Here is a 21,634-nt window from a genome sequence, read left to right on the forward strand (position 1 = left end):
GGCTTTTTCTAGAAGGGATCCCCGTCCGGCGTCTTTGTCTTTGAGAGTCCTTGGAGGTCTTTGCACCAGGCCGACGGGTCAAAAACCAGGGATCTTGCAAGGTCCCAGCCACCCGCAGAATACCAGCCACGCGAATTATGCCACCATCTGGCCAATCACCGTCCGTCCCAACCCCCTCGTCTCAACTTTCTTCACCCAGCAACGAACATGGGCGTAAACACGTACTCCAAGGAACAAGACTATTCAGCGAATCGCCCAACGGTCTGGTCTCGGGTGACTACTGCATCCAAGATCTTGGTTTTTTTTTTATGTTTTTTTTTTTCTTTCCCCAATCCTCTAATTTCGGCCGCCAATAGCTCACTCCACTCAGGATGCCACATACTCATGGGTTGGGCGCAAAGGGACCTTGCACGGCCCGATGACGCTACTGCATCTGCCAGTGGCTGGACTGACACTGATGACCATGGCCATATAACCAGTCACTGCTGCCGTCCACCACGGCCCGCCTGTGTGTGCCTTTGCTTTTCTGCTGGTTTCTCTGCTTTTCCCGTGTGCCACTAGACTGCGACATATCACGGACTTACACGGATCCTTGTCATATTCCCTGTGACGTTGCTTCTTCTTTCCCGAAGTCTTGGCCTGGCCGACCCCCACTGTCGGTGGTTCGATTCGAGATAGATCTTATTCAAGTGACAGCTCCCTCTTCCACTTTCAACAGGAACTTCCATCTTCATTCAGCTGGAACTCGGCCGTGTTACGCTTCCACATAATCACACGATGCTTGTTCTAAGAAGAATAATCGCTGCGGCGGCAGCGGCAACGCTGGCCACCACGACATCGGCGCAGACTTACTCTCAGTGCAATCCCCTCCATCAAAGTAAGTTGGACTACATCACAGACTTCACCTCTCCAACCGACGCAAACCTAACCATGTTCCGCTCTTAGCAACATGTCCTGCCAGCACCGCCCTTGGTATGGCCATTCACGTCGACTTCACCCAAGGCGCCGTCAACTCCTTTGCCGCCTCCGGTAACCCAACCTACAGCCGAGACGGTGTCACCTTCTCAGTCGCCTCCTCAGGCCAGGCACCGCAGCTCATGTCTCTTTTCTACATCATGTTCGGCCGCGTCGAAATTACCCTCAAGGCCGCGACCGGTGCCGGCATTGTCAGCTCTCTCGTCCTGCAATCCGACACCCTCGACGAGATCGATCTCGAGTGGCTCGGCGCTGACCCGACCGAGGTGCAGTCCAACTACTTTGGCAAGGGTGACGTGACGACCTACAACCGCGGCCAATTCCATAAGACGGCGAACAATCAGGAGAGATTTATGAAGTACACCATCGACTGGACATCGGAGCGCATCGTCTTCACGGTCGACGGCACCGTCGTCCGCACCCTTACCCAAGCCGACGCCGACGAGAACCAATACCCACAGTCACCAATGCAGGTTAAATTCGGCGCCTGGTCCGGTGGTGACCCCGCCAATGCCCCAGGCACCATTGACTGGGCCCGCGGCCCGACGGACTTTTCCAAGGGCCCCTTCAAGATGGTCGTCAAGGATGTCTCCATCACGGATTACTCGACCGGCAAGGAGTACAAGTACACCGATACCTCGGGCAACTGGGGCTCGATCCAGGCGGTCGACGGCAAGATCAACGGCAACCTGGGCAAGGCCGGCCAGGTCACAGTGACGGCCAGCGCTGCGGCCGAGACGGGTTCTCCAGCCCCGACGGTCCCGGTGGGCGGTATCGGCTCCGATGCGTCAGCCACCCTTACGCAGACCGGCTGGCCGTGGGTTGCCAGCGCGAGACCTACTGGTGGATCTGTCCCGAATGGCTGGCGCATGACGTCCGAGGGCAAGATCATTCCCGACGCTGGAAACTCCGTCCGGCCCCAGCTGGCCGTGCTAGCATCTTTTGTAATTGGTGTTGTCGCCCTGGTCGGGCGATGAGATTTATGATACCCATTGTTATCGCGCTCTCACGGGGAGAGGCAATTGTAGAATCCCCCTTTTTTTTTCTTTTTTTATGAATTGGAACGGAAACGTACATGGTCTCGGGAGAACAATTTAGAAAATGGGTCCAAAGGCCCACAGGGACGGTTGCATACTCATGGCGTTTTTATTTTGCATTGGGCTTGGATCATGTACACGGCGAAATACAAAGATATTTGCCTGTAAATAGGATATACACACGTTGTATTTATATATCTTGATTTCAATTGGAACACTCGGATATACTGTCTACTTCGATTCTCTTTAAGTAAAAGAACTGCGGAGACCCAAGAAGAGGAGATCGATTTTAGGCTAGGGTGGTGGCTGTTGGTGGAGAAGCTGGCCAAGCCTTTGCAATATAAGTAAAAGTTTCTCTTTCATTATTAACAACCGGCGTTGTGGCAGAGTGGTCTAATGCGCAAGACTAGAAATCTTGTTCCTTCGGGAGCGTCTGTTCGAATCAGGCCAACGTCGATTACTTTTGTCTTTCACTACTCAAGTGTAGCTCACATTTATATGGATAGGCTCATTACGATTCTTTTTTTCTCTGTTTTCTTTTGCATTACGATTCTGCTCGCTCAACCGCGTTTACGAAAGGCGCAGTTTACTGAATTCGCTATTTTATTAACTAATCGAGATAGTCTAGCTTGCTGTCGATGTATCTGGCTCTATAGCAAGAATGAGCGGACAGTGGTGATACCTCCAGGCCACCGTTTCTGGGCAAAAGCTCCGTATATCTTTTTGTGTCGTCTCTCGCTGTATGCATGCGTTGCATCACTGTGCCGCCCCCCTCGATACGTGTTCTCCTGCCTCCCTGGAAGCCCAACAACGCCTGATGACTTCGCGGCGTCTCAAACCCTCACTTCGTTTTTCGACGACTCTGGTGCTGGGAGTCGAAATGCTGAAATTGGAATACTTTTGGTACAAACAAATACAGGAGCAAAAGATGTGGCTGCGGCCACGGCCGAATAATTGCGCCTTGGCCCCGTCTCCAGAAATGTCAAAATCAGAACTCCCAGTCCTCGTCCTCGACAGACTTGATAGCCCAGCTGAACTTCTCACGAAGGGTCTTGGAGAAGAACTTCTCAATGGGCACATCAAACTTCTTGGAAAAAACGACAGTCAGGCGAGGATCAATGTAGTTCTACAACCTCGTTAGCGCTTTCATTTGTCACAGTTGGGTGTGAGGTGCACTTACGATCTTACTGGTGCTCAGGGCGACCTCCTTATTGCCATCGCGGTCGGCGGCTTGGAGTTCCAGGTTCTTGATCCTGTCATCAATCTTCTTGGCTTGCTCATCGAGCTTCTCGACAGTCGGGCTACGGCCCTCGGCCTCGACCTTCTTCGACTTGTTCTCCTTCTTGAACTTGGCAGCAAGCTCATCAGCAGCCTTCAGTCGCTCCTTGAGTTCCTTCTCAGGCAGCGGCTTCTCGCCATCGGCAGCACGCTTTTCATTGTCCTTCTGGAACTTCTTGGTGATCTTCGTGCGCTGCTCCTCCACCAGAAAAGCCTGGTGTTCGAGAATCCAGGCATCATCCAGTTCCTCCGGACGAGCGAAGAAGTCGGCTCCCTTCTTCTTCTTCATCTTGGGGTCGACATCCAACATCATCATCTTCGTGCGCCATTGCTGATAACGAAGACCCTTGATGCGGTCGCCAAGCTTCTCCATCTGAGCCTCGTGAGCGGCACCGACAGTACGCTTATGGTTGCAAAGAATAGCAACCTCACGGTTACAGTCGTTATACAGCTTCACCTTCTCCTGGATCGTCAGGTCTTCGACCTTCAACTTTTGCAGGAGGTTGGACATGGTGAAGGAGGCGTTGTAAGTACGGAAGACCTTCGCCGTCAGACCCGGCATGTAGTTTTTCAGGTGGTTGTTCAGCTGCGTTGTGGTGAGACGGTCAAAGATGTCATCGCCATCAGTCTTGGGCGGCTTCTTGAAGAGCTTGAGGTTCTTGAAGACCTGTTTCTCAACAGTGACTTCATCGTAGAACCGAATACTGTCCTTTCCGAGGAAATCGAAGATGACGGTATTGGGCTCCCGTAGGGTAATGTGCTCGTACTTGAGAGAACAGCAGCCGACTGTTTCAGCTTCGTTCTCGGCGTCTTTCTCGTTGCCTGCTCTGAGAGCAAACTTGTCGATCAGGTATACAGCTGTGGCTCTTTGTCGGTCAGCCATAACCTCGCTCTTGAGGTCTCTAGTGTAATCTCTCCGGATCTTGTCGATGTGCTTTTTGAGCTCGCGAGCCTTCTCGAACTTCTTCATATCACTTTGGCCCTTGATCGCACTGGCAGCACCAAGCATGACGTACTTGTACGCGCCGTTGATGTTCTCCTGCCACATAGCCAACCACGTAGCCTTATTGTCATGGACGACAGCCTTCCACTTATGGCCCTTGGGAGGTTCCGGAACCTTGGCATCCTTGCCAATGTTAATGGTAATTTGTTCGGGATACACTCGCCTCTTGAATTTGCCAGTTTTGGGATGCTCGCCACGGCCGCGGAAAAGACTCGGAGGTTCAACCCGGAAGTTGCCAACCTTCTCTTTACGTCCGTCCCACTTGCAGTACATATATGGCGCCTCCATTTCGTCCTTCTCGGCCTTGGCTGCCTTCTTCTCCGCAGCAGTTCGGTTCTTCCGGGCCAGACTCTGTTGTTCCGCGTACTGCCACATGGCGTTGAAGTCCATTTTGGAGAAATCCTTGATATCCACCTTGTTGCCCTTGCTGTCGGTTGCGTGCTTGCCGGACTCCTTGAGAACCTGTTTGAAATCCTCGAAGAAGTTCTTCTGGAAGACAGGGTTGTCCACATTGTGCTTTGATGACAGCATGGATCCGAAGTACCAAGCAACCTCCTCGGCCTCGATAGGAAGGTTTACTGGTTTGCCGTCGTAGAGCAGCTTGACATTCTTGGGGAGTGGTGTGTACTCAGGGGGGAAAAGAACGCCGTTGTGCTCAAGGGTAGTCCATTTTTGGCTGTCATCCTCCTTCTTCGGCGCATTCCACCACTCATACTCCTCCTCTTCTTCGTCCTCGGGGGCCTCGCTCTCCTGCTTGGCTTTCGCAGCAGCCTTCTTGACCGGTCCCTTCGCAGGGGTGGCAGCCTTGCCCTTGACAACTGGTTTGACCGCTGCAGCCTTCCTAGCCTTCACCGCGATGGGCTCGTCAGAATCGGATTCAGCCTTGACGCCATTTGACTTCTTTTTGGCAGAGCCTGCACCGTTCGATTGTCGCTTCTTAATAGCTGACTTCGCCAGTGGCTCATCATCGTCGGACTCATCTTTCATCGCCTTTTTCGGTGTCGCCTTCTTTGACTTGGCTTCGCTGGCACGGATGCTGCGGGCCTCCTTGGCGGCTGCCTTCTCGATCTCGGCCTTCTTCTTCGCCAGCTTGGCTCCCAACGGCTGGTCGTCATCGGACGAATCATCCGGCAGCGCTGTTTCCTTGTAGGAAGGAGGTAGTTTTTTGCCTCTTCTTGCTGTGAGGGGCTCATCGTCCGAGTCCGAGTCTTCAAGCTTTTGCTTCGTCTTTTGTCGCTTGGCCTAGGTCTGTCGTCAGTGTCGGAGTCCGCCACTCGCCATCTACCATGTCTGACCTACCATAGGGACATCGTCATCGCTATCCGTTTCCACCTTGTAATTGACCTTGGGCAATGATGAGCGTGACTTGCGCTTCGCGCCGTTCGTGGAAGGGCCGTCAATGTCCATCTCGTCGTCGACAGGCCCGTGGCGAACAGAGATGCCAGGTGGGGCCGCCCTAGCCTTGGAAGCCGTGCGATCCATTTCGTGGTCGTCGGCTTTGGAAACTCTCGAAGATGAGACTGCGAATTGAAGAAGTTAGAATTGCTAAGTTTTTCTTGGTTTGCCGAAGCCGAGTTGGGGACGCGACGAGTCAGGCTGTGTGCAGAGCAGGAAAAGTGACACGTCAAAGGATGGGAAAGAACGAAAGTTAAGGTATTCCGAAAGCGCAAGTGTTGGTCTTAGCGTACTTACCGTGTCCGTTGGACCTCGCAAGAGGCATGTCGTCGTCGGAGCTGCTCATAATGAAAGGTCTCGGTTCGCGGCGTTTATGGACGGTTAAGTGAGATCTGAATCGCAAAGTCCAAAACCGGGGCGTTGTGGAGCAGAAAAAGTTGTAGAAGCCAATCCGCGCGGAATGATCGCGTAGATATAGAGGCAAGAGTCGGATGGTTCGAATTGCCGCCACTTGCTGAAGTGACGCAGGGGATAGCCCACGTCTACAGTCGAGGAGAGCGCGAAGAAGTCAGGATTTTTACGAGGGATCGAGGGAATGAGAGACTGGGAAGGTGGGAATCGTCGATACGGCACCTTCCAGCAGAGTTTATGGAGACCCCGTTAGCTAAGGAATCGGCTTACTAGCTTACTCTTCTTTATTTATAAATATGTGGTAAGCGCAATGCAAGGCGGAAGGGTCACGTGTACCAAGAGTGGCTGAACTTTGTGGCAGGGGAGGGTAGAAGTGGCTGGTGAGAAAAAGCTGGTTGGCTCATTTTCCCGGGTCCCGGTTAAACTTAGGCCGTGGCCGGGGCAAACGAGAACTTGGGTGGATGGACCCGGAGCAGGAAAACTACTCGTCCTACCAATCTTGCATCCCCGAAGCACCGCCAGCAGCATCAATTGGTCTCGAAGCGGTCGTGATCAATTGATCCCCACAACGGCAGAGCCTCGATCTCTTAATTCTCATCTATCACAATGCTTTCCCGGGCGGCGAGACCAGCTCTGCGAGCTGCGGCTGCGGCTCCCTCGCGGTAAGTCGGAATCCACACTTTGTTGAGCTCGGAAAATCGGAGGAAGGGAAGGACAGAGTGTTTTGGTCAACAACCACCGATTGAGGACAGAACACGGGACATCAAGAAGATTCGGAGCGAAATTGAATCGGAGGACAGAGATGAAAATGAAGGAGAAATTAATTGCTAATTGCGGTATCGCTCATCTAGAGTCACGGCCAACGCGCCCAGCACCGCTGCCACCTTCGCGACCCTGCGTGAGATCGAAGGCCGCCTCAAGTCTATCCGCAACATCGAGAAGATCACCAAGACGATGAAGATCGTCGCCTCGACCAAGCTTAACCGCGCCCAGAAGGCCATGTCCGACTCCCGCGTTTACGGCTCTACCTCGAACCAGGTTTTCGAATCGGCCGAGACCAAGCCCCTCGAGGGCGAGAACAAGAAGGAGCTCATCATTGTCTGCTCCTCCGACAAGGGTCTCTGCGGTGGTGTTCACTCCGGTCTGTCCCGTACCATCCGTCGCCAGTTTCTTGAGAAGAACGCCACTGCCGACCTCGTCATCCTCGGCGAGAAGTGCAAGTCCCAGCTGCAGCGTACCAACGCCAAGGACATCGTCCTCAGCTTCGCTGGTGTCGGCAAGGACGTTCCTACCTTCGCCGATGCCCAGGCTATTGCCGACCAGGTTGTCCAGCTCCCCGGCGACTACTCCTCCATCAAGATCCTCTACAACAAGTTCGTGAACGCTCAGGCCTATGAGCCCACCACTGTTGAGGCATTTTCTGAGGAGGCCATTGCTGCTTCCCGTAAGCTTCCCAGCTCTATCAAATCGTAATGCGAAGATGTACTGACCGTCTTTAAAGCCAACTTCTCCGCCTTCGAGGTTGACGAGGAGCTCCTCCCCAACCTTCGCGAGTACGCCCTTGCCAACTCCATCTACTGGGCTCTGGCTGAGGGCCACGCCTGCGAGATCTCTGCCCGTCGCAACGCTATGGACGTATGTTTTTACCCACTTCCTAACATATTTTGCAGTCTTTCGTGCCATGATGCTGACAAATTCCACAGAACGCCTCCAAGAACGCCGGTGACATGATCAGCAGATACCAGATTCTCTTCAACCGTACCCGTCAAGCCGTCATTACCGGAGAGCTGGTCGAGATTATCACTGGTGCCACTGCCTCCGCGGACATGTAAAGGGGTGGAAGCGAAAAAGCGCACATCAGATAGAGATGATTACTACCTCTCTTCCCTCTGTATCAAGCTACCAAGGGCGGCTATTGCCCTCCGTGTACTAAATCCTCGCGAATACATCCTGATCTAGAACATGGATGGAAATTCCTTCACCCGTTGTTTTTGAAAAAAACACTGAAAGTCCCAGGTCGCCGATTATGCTTCTTGATGCAGTGTTTGCTTTGCTATATACGTCCCTAGAAAAATGTACACGGGGCCTAATTACTACTGCGCGAATGACCCCATATCCGTCAATGTTGAAAAAAAAAAAAAAAGGAAGGCGAAACCAACGTAAACCAGAATTGGGGGGGTATGCAGGACTTCCCTCTCAACGCCGGGGAAAAAAAAAAGAAAAAGAAACAAAGCTCTCTTTGCCTCAGAATGCATGGTAGTAATCATGCACCCCCCTTGCCCCTTTGCCAAGTATAACAAACGACAAAAACAAATGCACCATAACCACCCACCCACTAAAGTGAACAATATACAGCACCCGTATGAGCCCTATCAAAGAAGGCCCCAGACGCTTTTGCAATAGTACCCTAGCAAAGTAGATACTTCAAGCTCCCATCAGAACTCCATGTCGCTGCCGTCACTTTCGGCATAGCTGACATGCTTTGTCCGGCGGTGCTTGTTCGCGCTGCTCTCCCGCTTGGATCCACCCTCTGTCTTGCTCTCGTTCAAAGGAACGTATGGGTGCTCCTTTTGGTACGCCGCTAGAAATTCGACATAATCCTTGTCCCACTGTGCCGACTTGTCATTGTACTCTTCGACGGCCTCGGCGTAAGCAGCCTTCTGCTCAATCGCCTGATCTTCATATGGCTTCCTCTCCTCGGGACTGGCCGCCTTCCACATCTTGGACGTCATGACGCGCACTTCGTTCGGCACAGGCTTCTTCTTGTTGGCCCGTTCCTCCTCGCACTTCTTCCGTGCGACTTCGAAGAAGGCTCTGCTGTAGAGGAGGTAAGCGTTTGCTGCCAACTTCGCAGGGCGGACGGGCCGCTCGCCGATTTTGGATTTGATGTATTCCCATGCGGCAAGCTCGTAGGCCTCTAGACGAACTTGCTCCGGGTTCTTGGGCTCCTCCATTTCCTTGCGTTTGTTTGAGACACTTTCCTTTGGAAGGACCAAAGGGGTTGGGATGTCAATGGGCCCAAGCACCGAGTCTATAACTTCTGACGCCGCGCGTAGTCCGGACAGGTATGCTCCATGCACAGTGGCTGGGTGCGTGCCTATGGTGTGCTCTCCGGCAAAGAACAGATTTCCAATTGGCCGGGACATGGCATCGTAGTCTTCGGGTTGCATATCCGGCCCGGCTGAAGAATAGCTTCCTCTAGCGAACTTGTCCGCCGCCCAGCGTGTGACAACAGATTCGACAGGGTACGGCACCTTAGGGCCGAACACACTGCGCAGAACCTCTGTGGCTTCGGCGACGAGATTATCATTACTGTTGTATTCCGTGTCGAACCCAGCATCACCGGCCATCAGGGCCACAAGACACGGTAGACCAGTGGTCTGGGTGACGTTGAACCATTGGAACATGCGCCCACGCTGAGTGCTGTAGTCGCTTTGATTCAGACTATGGCGGTTCGGCGCATCTCGCAGAACGCCGAAGATATGCCTCTCGGTATCCCAAAAGGGTTGGTCGTAGACCAAAACCAGCTTGTTGAGTACTCCATATCCAATACGAGCAATAGCATCCGTCTTCCATTCCGGTAGAGGAGGATCAAACTGGATGTTGCCCTGCTTCAACACGCCGAGTGGTATCGTCGAAACAACATAATCAGCCTCAACAACGGTGCCATCCTCGCACTCGACCGAGGCACGACCATTATCATGAGTTTCGTAGGAAATCTTTTGAACAGCAGACTTTGTTCGAACGTCAAGAGAGGTAGGACAATGCAAAAGACCTCTGGGGACAGTTTGGTACCCGCCAACAATCATCGTATGCTTGCCCTCCCACTCGTTCCCTGCATCAATATCCCAACCACCTAAACTTAGATTGTACAGGTTCGTAGCATTGCTATATTCCAAGTTGGCAACGTGCCAATTGAGAAGGCGATGGTCTTGGGCCGTAAGATCGACGATATTGCGATACTGGACAACTGCTTCATCAAAGACGGAGCCAAGTGTCGCGTCGGGTAGCCTTGTAGCCTCCCCGAGCTCGATGTTGGTGTCATTGGATGAGCCGCCTTTGAGGGTCCATCCCATTAACTTGGCTTTTTCTCCCGCTTTGAGTATACCTGGCGTTCCCGGTTGAGTGTGGACACGGCCAGTAAGCTTGTCAGATGATACAGGTACCATGTTGACACGCTCAGGCACGTTCTGTTGAGAAACGGGAGGTGCATGAGGCAGGGCTGCAGCCGCTTCTTCGGCCTGATGTATCGTCCTGTGGCCATCACTCACCGCATCTCGCCCTTCATTAATTAAGTCCCGGTTACCCTGGATAAGTTTAGAGGGCTGGGATTTCCACTTGAATTCGCTGACGCGATCAAGGCAGTCGTTGTACATATTCTCAACGAGCTGATCTCTCACATAGTCCACAGGCTTGCCATTCGAATCGTATATGGTCGTGTCTGCTCGCAAAGCGCGGTATGGTAGGCATAGCTGCCCGCGCACAAGGATGTTCATTGGATTCCCGCGTTCGAACCCAGTAATAATCATACCACCCATCTCGGCAGTAAACCTTTCCCCCACAAAGTCAGACAGTGGTGTCGTCGGTTTCGACTTGAACTCTCTGGAGTACACCCTCCCGCCAACGCGGCCACGCCCTTCGAGAATAACGACTTCTGGGGGTGGTTCACCAAGAGCACGGAATCGATCCGAGTACTGGCGGAAAAGACCGTCCAGGTGTCTCGCACATCCCAGGCCAGACATGCCAGCACCGATGACCACTATCCTTTTTCTTCTAGGAGCGTTTTCTGTTTCCGTCTCTTGTTCTTCATTTAATTTTGTAGCTGGGAACTCTACGCAGCCAAAGTTGATATAGCCGCGTCGCACCAACCAGTCGTAACATACGCTTGCAACGTCGAACCATCGAGCATTGGCGCAACCGACTGCTTCATTTCTAGTCACTGCGACACGCGGATTACTATACCACAGCCGGAGGATGCCGTTTCTAATATTTAGATACGTTGTCACTTGGACATGGCTAATGTGTTGCTGCAGCATCTGATATTCTTCCTGATGCAGGGCGTAGGGGTTGAGCCTCGACGACTCGGCCGCTTCAATGCATTGTCTTGCATATTCATAACTTGATAGATTCGACGGGATAGAGGATTTCGGCTTCACGTCGAATGACCGTCGCAGGGGTTCGCGGATCGGAGGGGTCTCCGTCGATGGCACAGATGGTTCCTGATGTCCATCGAAGTCTACAGGGGTCGTTGCTTTACTAGAGACAGAAGATGGCACTGAGGATAGTTCAGACTGCTCCCTGTCGGAAAGGTTGGTCATCGGTGACTCGAACGACTCGTGAGGAGCGTTGGATGGCTGAATGCGAAGGGCATCTGGAGGGGTGTCCTCTGCCATAGGGGTACTACCCAGGTGTTAGTAGAACGATACTCGACAGATTATCATAAGACTCAATGTTATAATTGAGGGAAAGCCGCAGGATTAACCTACTCATCATGGGATAAAGCAACAGAGGAGTGCTCTGCTTCATCTTGACTGGGCTCATCCACCTCCATGTCTTCCGTCCAAACAACGATTTCTGGGGCGATTTCTGACACCGCCTCTGATGACAAACGACTCGATGGAGACGAAGTCGATTCTGAGACGTTAGATGCCGATATTCGATTTAAGGGAGCACTGGCCCTTGATGACGGCAAGTCTGTTATATGTGATGAGTCCTGGCGCGAAAAAGCCATCAATGATCCCTTTCCAAATCCAGATTCCTGCTTCACACGAGACCTCAAACTTGTTCTCATGTTTCAGTCGTCGACTGGATTGAACTCGAGGATGAGGAGTGGATATATTACGGCAGAGGCGAGTCGTCGGCTATGAGAGGTGCTCGGCCTGAAACCCGTTCGGGGGGTGACGTGACGGGATTAGTTCTTAGTTGAGATCATGTTATAGTATCTCAGTTGCACCTTGTTAATCGCTCTGTTCATAAAAGTCAGTTGACTTGAGTTTTCATTTTCGCACAAGGCCGATATAAGAAGAAGCAGATCTGAGGTACAGACCTTGGCTGCGGAGACGCCACCAACACCCCGGCCACACTGTCCTCGATATTGAATTGAAACGTCCCGATATTGGGTAATTTGAGTCGCAGTATTCTCAAGTGAGGTGCATAGGACTCGATCTATTGTTCTAGACAATTCTGTCGAGAAAAGTAACGTCTTATGCATGAAGGCGAACCCGTCAGATACATGACCCGTTGAGTGTGCAATTGGTTCGACGTCCCGGCTCTGCACTCAGAAGTCCCGCTCCGCTCGAAACGCATGTCAAAAGTCACGTGACTATCCACCTCCATCATCCCTTCAACAAGAGCTACTTGGGCTTTAGTCTGACTCAAGACATTGAACAAAAAAAACATCAACAACAGCGAGAACGAAATTTTTGAAAATCGGAGCAAAAACGGCCCCAAATACGCGTGCTCGCGGCCACAGAGCCCCCTTCGATGCAATGCCATCCTCGGCCTTGATTCTACGTCCCAAAGGGGCCCAAGATGGCCGCAGAGCACGCCCCGACTACAATGAAAAACTTGAGAGCAAGCCGCAAAATACGACATATCAATAGACAACACTGTTACCACCACCACAGGCGAGCCACAAGCCGCTACACGAAGCACTAAGACTGCGCCCAAACAATCAACTTCAACACAACAGCCGCCGACAGGTTTTGGGTCACCTGTCACCCCCGACAAAGTTTGCAACGTCCCACAACGACGAAGATGAGTCCGACAGAACAGTATCACCTTCCGCACGGAGAAAGCACCAGGCATTAGGCATGCTACGATCGATGCCACACAATACTACAGACCACAGACAGACTGGTCCCCTGTCGCCCCTTTTGCGAAGAAGGATTGGTGTCCCTTCAACGCGCGACAATGTCTGCGGAATCTGTGCGGGAGCTCTCATACCCAGTAATCGAACATGTCGGAGTCAGTGGAGCATTGTGCTTCGTGGAAGACCCTTGGGCCAATGTGGTGGAGGGCAATAGTGGTCAACAGGCAAGAAACAAGAGGCCATATAGGAACCCGGCAGGAGGCAACAAAGAATTTACAGATGCAACTGAGAAAACGGCATATACAAGTCCGGGAGGATACGGACAAAACAAAGAGACAAAGCTGAGCGCTGGGGGGAGACTGTAGGTACAAAGAACCAGATACGGTGCTACCAGCACCAACTGAACCGAAGCAGGAGGACGCAAAACAAGCATTCTAGAGAGCAACACAAAAGCGAGAAAGCAGACAGGAGAGCAACACTCTTCTTCAACAGAGGGCACAAACACACAGAATAGAGAACATAGTGGGGAGCTTGGGGATAGCTGGCCCTGATGCAACATCAGGGCGAAGTGGGGCGTCGCTGTTCATTGTCGACGCTTCGGCTACCTGCCAAACCCCGCTTTCCGGGCATAGCTGCTGGCATAAGAGCGGCTTCATAACCGAGTAGGAATAAATCAATCAATCAATCAATCAAGACATTGAACCAGATCAACTAGACAAGCATGCGAACGACGCAAGCACTTCTATTTTTATTTTATTTTGGTGGTGGTGACAACTCAAAATGAAGAAACTCATCTTCGCATTGCAAAGTCTTATTATCTAAAGTCGCATTTCTATCTACTACGACAATCAAGAAGTGCTTTTAGCGCCGCCCACTTCGAAGTTAACCTTACTGGCTTGGGCTCGCAGGCTTAATATTGTCTCTGGCGAATGACTCTTTTTCAATCGCTGCGTCCATCATTCGGTCTCCGCTAATGATTGATGTCGTGCAGATGACGATATTTCTCCGTGCTACAAATGCAAGCGGTCAGTCCGAATATCAATTACAACACGGCTTAAGCTGGGCACATACCTTCTTCCTGCTTCGCAATGAACCGCAAAGCAGCAATTTCCGTAAACGTTATGCCTCCAACAAACACCACAAACACAGTCTGCTTTTCGGTACCTCCGGATAGGAGAGCCCGAGCTTTGACAGCCTTTTCCTCGCCTTTTTGCAACTCGTAGAAAGTCTGCCCGCGAACGTGCTTGACGGCCTCATCGAAGCCATGCCAGCCCTGTGCTGCCGATGCTCCTGCCGCACCGCTAGCGCCATTTCCCCGGGTAACTTGAAGAAGGTATTGCTTCTGCAGGACACATTGGACGAGCCGAACCGAAAGCGGCGCGTATCCGCTGTACACATATGCGATATCGTTCGGATCATCCTCCTTAACTTCATCGACGATAAGTCGAAGTAGCTTGCGAAGATATGTGTAATTAGTCTTTGTCCCCGTATTGTTGCCTCCAGCTCCGGCCATGGGGATCATTTCTGCCAATGGTGATGATCGAGACAAGAACAGTTGGAGCTTCTCTAGGTTGTTGAGAGTCAAGATGTGCTGGTATCCATAACCCTCCAGAATCAGCCGCCGGAACTGGTCGAACTCTTTGGGCTTGATCCCACCCGATATGCAGGAGTAGATGCATAGCAGCCTAAGCACCTCTGGAAGTGGTGTGTCGCGCGCGATCAGCTCTTCAATAGCTTCGAACTGAGTAGAGGGGTCCGCTCCGGCAGCCAGGTTCTGCTGGGCTTCCAGGAGTCCCTTGAACTGATCAGTTCGCGTATATTTCATGATCTCCTCTGCTAATCCTGTATGAATTCTTAGGCTTTGCTGCTCAGCCTGGTACCCTGGCAACTTGGTGACGAAGTCTTTGAGCTCGGCAATGGATTTTTGACTGTTTCGACCTTCGTAGTCCTTTTGTAGGTTTTGCAGACGGCGAGCGACCTTATTTAACAAACTTCCAACGATGGCAAAGTTGGTGTCTCGGAGTTGTTCGTACAGTTTATCAGACGAATCCAGCTGAATCTTTCGTTTCCTCGTTTGCGCGCTTGTAGTCGATGATTGTGATGAGGCACCGACTACGGTGGTGTCCACCTCAGCTTGATTGTTCTGGATACCGAATAGTTCGTCAATAAGTCCTTCGTATGTCAATTGAGTGAGCAGAGGAGTGACAAAGTCAACCTCTCGGTCGATTATAATGATACTTTCGGTTAATGTGCTCGGCGTTAAGCCCGTTCGGTTCGTTTCACTCGCATCTTCGCCAGCAAGAATCTCTTGTCGCATCCGACCCAGAAGCTCAGCCACTCGTTTGGCATTGTCACCCTTGCCAATGATTCGGGGGAACAAGCCATGGTTCTGTTGGATTTCCATCAGTGCTTTGGCGAGCAAAAAGGATGGCGTGACATCCTTAGAGAGATATAAGTCACGGAACGAGTCGTCTAATTCTAGTGAGAGAACATCCTTCTCCAGCGGGAAGAAGTAGAGCGGAAGCTCGGATATGTTGACATCCCCCAGGACACCGGCTTCCTCGAGCAGCTGGTCGGAGACGAGTGTACGTCGAGGTACCCAAAATATGTGAAACTCATGACCGGTCTGGCTCTCGCGTTGTAAGCGTCGAATCTGCTCTGATGGGCTGTCAGCGTGTTGCCCAGCTCGCCTGGAGTCAAAATGCATGAATGAGAATCCGTGGTCTACTGCCAAACTGCCTCAATCGCGTGCAACTGAGCACAATGACGTGGTCAAGGCTCACTGAACGCCAGAGCTCTTTTTGGCTGAGGCTTAATTCATAGGGACCGTTTGCTGGGGATGACTGACCTGCTATGGACTGCGCATGACGCGCGCATTCACCGCGAGCAATGAAGATGACATTTCGCTGGCTGGTGTCGGCGTTCTGGTTCTCGAGGAAGAAGAACTTGTCCACGCCGTATTCTTGGAGGGTCGCAACTTTGACGATGGTGCCGATTGGGCCGGCTAAGCTACGCTCAAGGATGAGGTTCTTCTTTCCGCGGACCTGGTTGCGCGAGCGGGTTAGTGCTGAGGACAGGATGCTGCCAGTTTGGATTGCCTTACTTACAGCCTCGAGCAGGTAAAGGAGATCCTTGCGGGCTTTGTCCTTTATCTGGTCCGTATTGAAGCCAGCTCGAGGGGCCATTTTGAGCTCTCCATGCGGTTGAGAGCAGGTTTCCAAAGGCAGCTCAGACTGACCGCTGCTCAATGAGTGAGGTATTGACGGAAGGAGCAAGCGAGCTCTGGAGCTATCGGGGCAACAGATTAGATACTGGGCGGCACGGGGTACCTCACACTGAGAGCATTTGCGTCAGCGGGGCTTTAGCGGGCAGTTGCCGTATGGGATTCTCCAGGCTGCGCTGTCTCAAGACGTATCCGTGCCTTATCGGGTAATTCCAGCGGGGCAGTCACTGTACATGCCCCGATCCTAAGGTACTGTCTACCCTCGTCTTAGTATAGAGCTGCATGCGCAATGGCGATCGATGGTCTCCAAGCACATTTGGCACGGGGGTATATTTTCAGAGATTACGCAAGGAACTATAATATCATAATCTTCGATATCTGTTTTAATCGCTGTCGCAATGCCCACTGCTATGGGTGTCAATTATGGTGGAGATTCGTTCAATGTGATGAATGAATGTTCCTCCTGCCATCAACATATAGATGGCTCAACGCCTTTCCATGGGCGCATTGTTATTTCCGCTCGTCAAACATATTCCAAATATGCTCCCTCCGCCTCCCTCTCCCTCTCTCTCCGGTAACCACCCATGAAGTCATGGGAGAGAAAGTCCATGCCGGTATTCTTCTGCCTTGCACAAAAGACCAACTCCAAACATTCAGCCCGTCCGGGTTTCCCTATGCCAATCCGAATCAACGCCGTAAGCAACCCTGCCGCACAAGACACCATCAGATCAAACGGTGTTATCGTGATAGTAGAAGTCAATGTCTCTCGGTCGCAGACGGTTGCTCCGCACGAACTCGTCATCGCCGGCTGGCCGCTCGTTCTTCTCGTTCCCGGTTAACATGCTTTGTATGCTCATGCAGACGCTCTCTACGTTCTGCACGGGACTCCAGCCCTGATTGCCGAGCAAGTCAAGGCAGATGATGCCATTGGAGTAGATATGAGGGTGCATCGGAATCGGTCGATCGGTTGTCTTCACGAACGTAACCTCTGGGGGCTCTGGAAAGATGATTAGCCAGACAAGCAGAGTGGTAACGGGCGCGTGGGAGGCGCATACCAATAGGATATTGCTGAGAAAACTTAAACTTGAGCCTGTATACCTCATTGCGATACAGCGGGTTGTCATCGAGAACTCGTATATCCATAAACCACTCCTCGAAGTTGTCGGCGGAGATGAGCTCGATCCCGGGTGGTAGGCCGCTGTTGAGCTGTTGTAAAGTGTCAGAAACAAGTAAACTTGTGTATTTGCGCATGCGCTCGCGTGCGCGCACACAACTGGTAAAGCATGAAGGGGTTGATCGTGGCAGTTCGAAGGCAACCAACCTTGGACAGCTCCTTAGCCAGCCGCTTTGACGCAAAGCTGGAGGCCATGATGAAGCACAGGACGACGAGATCGGAATGACTGAAAGTGGCGCGAGGGATAAGCCACGACGAGCGAAGTCAAGGACAGAAAGAGAAAGTGCGTTGGCGCCGAGAAGGCGGGATACAGTTGGCGGCTCGACTGGCTGGACTCTGGAGGGGCTTCTTGGAGGGGCTGCCCAGTGACGGACCCCACGATTTGGTGGTTCCGACCTACAACAACCGGATGGGAGCAGAGCACCTCGGAAAAAGTAAGCGCGGAGCGAGGCAGGCCCTGGTAGGCGGGGTCTTGGCCTACTATTAAAGTCGGGTCGATCAACACAACGAAGCAAAAAAAAAAAAACCAGCGAGCAGAAGACGTGAGGAGACGCAATACAACGATGTGACCAGTTGAGGTGAGGTAGGATGAGAAGTAAGGTCAGTGTCAGGAAAGGGTACTTAGAGTGGCCGGTCTAGTTCCGTTCAGACGACTCATATCCCAAGTAAGGTAAGGTAGGCGCGTCTTAAGGAGGGTTCTTAGCTAAGGCTTTTGAGGTCCAAGTTCTTTGGCGCTTGAGAAGGCAACCCGCACCACGGCAACAGAAGGTGACAGTAGGGCGGTTGCTTCAGTGTTTATGCTGGACTGGACTCCACTCTACAGACACTCTATTCACTACTACACTGACCTTTGCGTAGACACATACGTAGTGTGTGGGTCTGGTGACAATAGCACCCAATCACTAGCCAAACGACTTCCAAACACCTTCAAACAATCTGCCAAGGCCGGAATTGGGCCAGTAATTAGCCTTTGAACCACAGAAGACTGACAGAACCAGGGAAAAGCGTGGGATACAGGCATGCTGTCGACGCAATCCATCTTATGATGTCCACCTTCGGTTCCTCAGTTTTCTTTTTTTATCGTCTACCAATTTGCCCAGCTTTATCCTCCGATATTGAAATCTCCGGTTTATCAAATATTGCAAGCTGAGGTGGAGCGGCGACTAAAGCTGGATCCGGTCATTGCTTTCAGGGGACTTGAAACTTCAAAGACATGTGACGATGAGGCAACGTTCGTCAACTTAAACTCAGCGGCAGCTCCCTTTCGCACAGAGCATTTAATTCGGTACCTTACTACCAAACCGACGCAACGTAGTCACCAGGGGAGCGCGCCATCTATTGAAGCAACCGAACTATCTTTTTGCGCAATTGCGAACTGCTTCAGGTATGATAAGGCACCATGCGAGGTATGTCTGTCTTTGCCTACTCTCATCATTGTCAGCCGAATATTAGGCGTCATCATGGGCTTAGCCCTGCGTCTTTTTCAATAGTCTTAAAGAATCAGAAGCGAAATAGACGGCGTCGTCGATACAATATGCGACTAGGCGTCTTTGTCCACTGGGGGCTACTCGGAGAGGATGTTGATGTTGATTCTGAGCCTAAAGCATCATCACATGGAGGGAACCTGCTCAAACGAGCTAGTCTTCATCCCGAAATGCCATGACAAAGATGCGGTACCTCTCGTCTCCCTTGATAGGCCTGGTCTCCAGCCTTATGGCGAAGCTGGCACACTCTCCGTTCGGCATGTTGTGGCTGTAGTCGAGAGGGATATTCTTCTTGGGGTCAAAAGAGTGGCCTCACAGCCACAAGTGAAGGCACTTTACTGGGCGAGTTTGCACTTCGGACTCCCTGAGTGGCCAGTATCGTTTAGCATACGAAGGTCCACTTTAGGACCCTGCCACTGCTTGCTGCTTGCTAGCAGGCCTGGCCTGGCCAAGTTTCCCTGGCCCTCAACTTAGGGCACCTGCTCATCACGGTCATGTCCGTGCTTCCCTCTTTCTGCCCCTCATTTTGTGCGGCTGAGCATCCTACTATTTCTCACCAGCCCACAAGGCTCACTCCATCTGTCGTATCTCGACCCCTGACTGCTAATTGCTCCCCATAGTGATTGAAGTGCCGTAAGGTTGCCTCCCGAGCCTGCTGCAGCTACTGAAAAGGCGAGCTTTGGGTCGTGCTGTTAAATGCGTGAAACCGTTTTCCCACGACTACCTTATCAACAGCTAGTGTGACAGGACCCCAGAGTCCCTTTTTTGCCTGTGAAGCTTACCTCCTCCACTACTTTTTACTTCCCGCTGTTACCCCACTTCACCCCTCAGCCCAGGAGCTACCAGCACCACCACCACCACCACACAGCACTCGGACTAGGCCCCCTCCTTCAAGCCAAGTATCCATCAACAACTCAGCTTCTCCAGCCAGTCCAGGGTTCGAGCCTTCTCTGACGGCTACTTGGTTTTTTTCCTCTTCCTCTTGCCAGCCTCGAGGATCACCCCAAGCCTGCCATATTTCTCTCGTCTTGTAGTCGCTCGACTCTTCCTTCGCCAAAGCTCTCTTGATCGTCTTCGCAACTAGTAGAGCTGATCGATATTTAATTCACTCGACACTACCGATCGCCTTCTGCCCAAGATGAGTTGTGAGTATTCCGGTTTCATACGCACTTGACACTGGTTTATGGCAAATTTTCTCTCTCCATACGATGCGCCAGCTTAAGCCAGTGTCTTTCTCTCTTCAAATCGCGCCCACAATAGCCACTCATGCTGACCACAAACCTCGCAACAGTCTCCAACATGCTCAGCAGGCTCCAGGGCCAACCCGAGAGCTATGACAAGAAGTGCGATTCCATTTATCGACCCCTTGCGTGAATGCATATCCTAACGTCCTAAATAGGGCGAAATATCGCTTCGGTCGCACTCTCGGTGCAGGCACATACGGCATCGTCCGTGAGGCTGACGGTCCCACTGGCAAGTGCGCCGTTAAGATTATCTTGAAGAAGAACGTCAAGGGCAACGAGAGAATGGTATACGATGAGCTTGATATGCTTCAGCGCCTCAAGCACCCCCATATTGTCAAGTTTGTCGACTGGTTCGAGTCGCGTGTAAGTAGCCCCGTGCCCGACAAATGTTTGTTGTGCCTCCGATTTCTGACACACTTGTACAGGACAAATACTACATTGTGACCGAGCTCGCTACTGGTGGAGAATTGTTTGATCGTATTTGCGAGCAGGGCAAATTCACGGAGAAGGACGCCTCGCAAACCATTAAGCAGGTTCTTGAGGCCGTCAACTATCTGCACCAGAACAATGTCGTCCACCGAGGTACGTCGATGTGCCATCGTTCGATTCATTCGTACTATACTAACCTCGGAAATAGACCTGAAGCCCGAGAACCTCCTCTATCTGACCAGAGACCCAGAGTCTGACCTCGTCCTGGCTGACTTCGGCATTGCCAAGATGCTCGATCGCAAGGACGAAGTCCTCACAACAATGGCTGGCTCATTCGGCTATGCCGCCCCTGAAGTAATGCTTAAGAAGGGCCATGGAAAGCCTGTCGACATGTGGTCTATGGGTGTCATCACATACACTCTTCTCTGTGGTTACTCTCCTTTCCGCTCCGAGAACCTGCAAGACCTTATCGACGAGTGCAGCAACGCTCAAGTCGTTTTCCACGAGCGCTACTGGAAGGATGTCAGTGACGATGCCAAAGACTTCATCCTGCATCTGCTGCAGCCCGACCCCGTTAAGCGTTGGTCCAGCGAGGTATGTGGTACCCCTAAATGTCATGAGTGGAAGTGACTAACAGACAGACCAGGAAACTCTGCGCCACCCCTGGCTGAGCGGAGAGAACGCTACTGACCACAACTTGCTGCCCGAGATCAAGGCTTACATGGCCAAGGCTAGACTTCGTCGTGGTGTCGAGATGGTCAAGCTCGCCAACAGAATCGACTTGCTCAAGACCCAGGAGGAGGACAAGGAGGACTCGGATTTCCCGGTCGACGCCGTCAGCGCCGCTGACCAGGCCAAGTCGGGCGGCCCCGAGCCCAGTGCCGGCGAGAAGCGCAGCCTGTCCAGGACGATCAAGGGAGCTATCTTCCGCGAAGTCGTCTTGGCTAAGGTGCGCGAGATGAAGCAGCAGCAGGATACCCTGAAGGTGAAAGAGGAGGCGGAGAAGGAGCACAGGAGACGCAGCTTCCAGGGGTGAGATGCGCCGGCGCCGCCTTTCCCCCTTTCCTCCGTTTCTTCGGAGGTGGGTGATGACGGGTCTGTTGAGTACCTAGGATGATACCATACGCACGGGTCGTGTTGATACATCGGGCCCCGTTTGATCGCGGGCTT

General features: G+C 52.2%; 7 protein-coding genes across 7 annotated transcripts; 3 read left to right on the top strand and 4 right to left on the bottom strand.

The window, feature by feature from the left end:
* Positions 1-777: 777 nt before the first annotated feature.
* On the top strand, positions 778-1,952 carry CTRU02_205388 (glycosyl hydrolase family 16; the record flags this gene model as incomplete). The annotated part of the gene is made up of 2 exons (XM_036722684.1): positions 778-877; positions 946-1,952. 2 exons carry the CDS (start codon positions 778-780, stop codon positions 1,950-1,952), a joined length of 1,107 nt encoding a protein of 368 aa, XP_036585581.1.
* A 1,048-nt stretch (positions 1,953-3,000) lies between these two features.
* CTRU02_205389 (topoisomerase i) lies at positions 3,001-6,034 on the bottom strand (the record flags this gene model as incomplete). Its single annotated transcript, XM_036722685.1, has 4 exons — positions 3,001-3,138; positions 3,193-5,535; positions 5,593-5,813; positions 5,986-6,034. The coding sequence occupies 4 exons, from the start codon at positions 6,032-6,034 to the stop codon at positions 3,001-3,003; spliced, it is 2,751 nt and encodes a 916-aa protein (XP_036585582.1).
* Positions 6,035-6,705: 671 nt separating this feature from the next.
* On the top strand, positions 6,706-7,931 carry CTRU02_205390 (ATP synthase F1; the record flags this gene model as incomplete). The annotated part of the gene is made up of 4 exons (XM_036722686.1): positions 6,706-6,761; positions 6,951-7,543; positions 7,601-7,734; positions 7,803-7,931. 4 exons carry the CDS (start codon positions 6,706-6,708, stop codon positions 7,929-7,931), a joined length of 912 nt encoding a protein of 303 aa, XP_036585583.1.
* A 603-nt stretch (positions 7,932-8,534) lies between these two features.
* Positions 8,535-11,890, bottom strand: CTRU02_205391 (flavin containing amine oxidoreductase; the record flags this gene model as incomplete). Its single annotated transcript, XM_036722687.1, has 2 exons — positions 8,535-11,499; positions 11,586-11,890. 2 exons carry the CDS (start codon positions 11,888-11,890, stop codon positions 8,535-8,537), a joined length of 3,270 nt encoding a protein of 1,089 aa, XP_036585584.1.
* A 1,908-nt stretch (positions 11,891-13,798) lies between these two features.
* Positions 13,799-16,095, bottom strand: CTRU02_205392 (vacuolar sorting; the record flags this gene model as incomplete). Its single annotated transcript, XM_036722688.1, has 4 exons — positions 13,799-13,920; positions 13,982-15,568; positions 15,759-15,954; positions 16,018-16,095. 4 exons carry the CDS (start codon positions 16,093-16,095, stop codon positions 13,799-13,801), a joined length of 1,983 nt encoding a protein of 660 aa, XP_036585585.1.
* A 766-nt stretch (positions 16,096-16,861) lies between these two features.
* On the bottom strand, positions 16,862-17,502 carry CTRU02_205393 (ubiquitin conjugating enzyme; the record flags this gene model as incomplete). Its single annotated transcript, XM_036722689.1, has 3 exons — positions 16,862-17,130; positions 17,189-17,339; positions 17,455-17,502. 3 exons carry the CDS (start codon positions 17,500-17,502, stop codon positions 16,862-16,864), a joined length of 468 nt encoding a protein of 155 aa, XP_036585586.1.
* A 2,555-nt stretch (positions 17,503-20,057) lies between these two features.
* Positions 20,058-21,500, top strand: CTRU02_205394 (calcium calmodulin-dependent protein kinase; the record flags this gene model as incomplete). The annotated part of the gene is made up of 5 exons (XM_070204549.1): positions 20,058-20,134; positions 20,191-20,398; positions 20,461-20,617; positions 20,673-21,058; positions 21,111-21,500. 5 exons carry the CDS (start codon positions 20,058-20,060, stop codon positions 21,498-21,500), a joined length of 1,218 nt encoding a protein of 405 aa, XP_070061653.1.
* Between the last annotated feature and the right edge of the window lie 134 nt (positions 21,501-21,634).

Source organism: Colletotrichum truncatum, assembly GCF_014235925.2.
Source record: "Colletotrichum truncatum strain CMES1059 chromosome Unknown Contig_0003, whole genome shotgun sequence".
In the NCBI taxonomy this organism is placed as follows: Eukaryota; Fungi; Ascomycota; class Sordariomycetes; order Glomerellales; family Glomerellaceae; genus Colletotrichum; species Colletotrichum truncatum.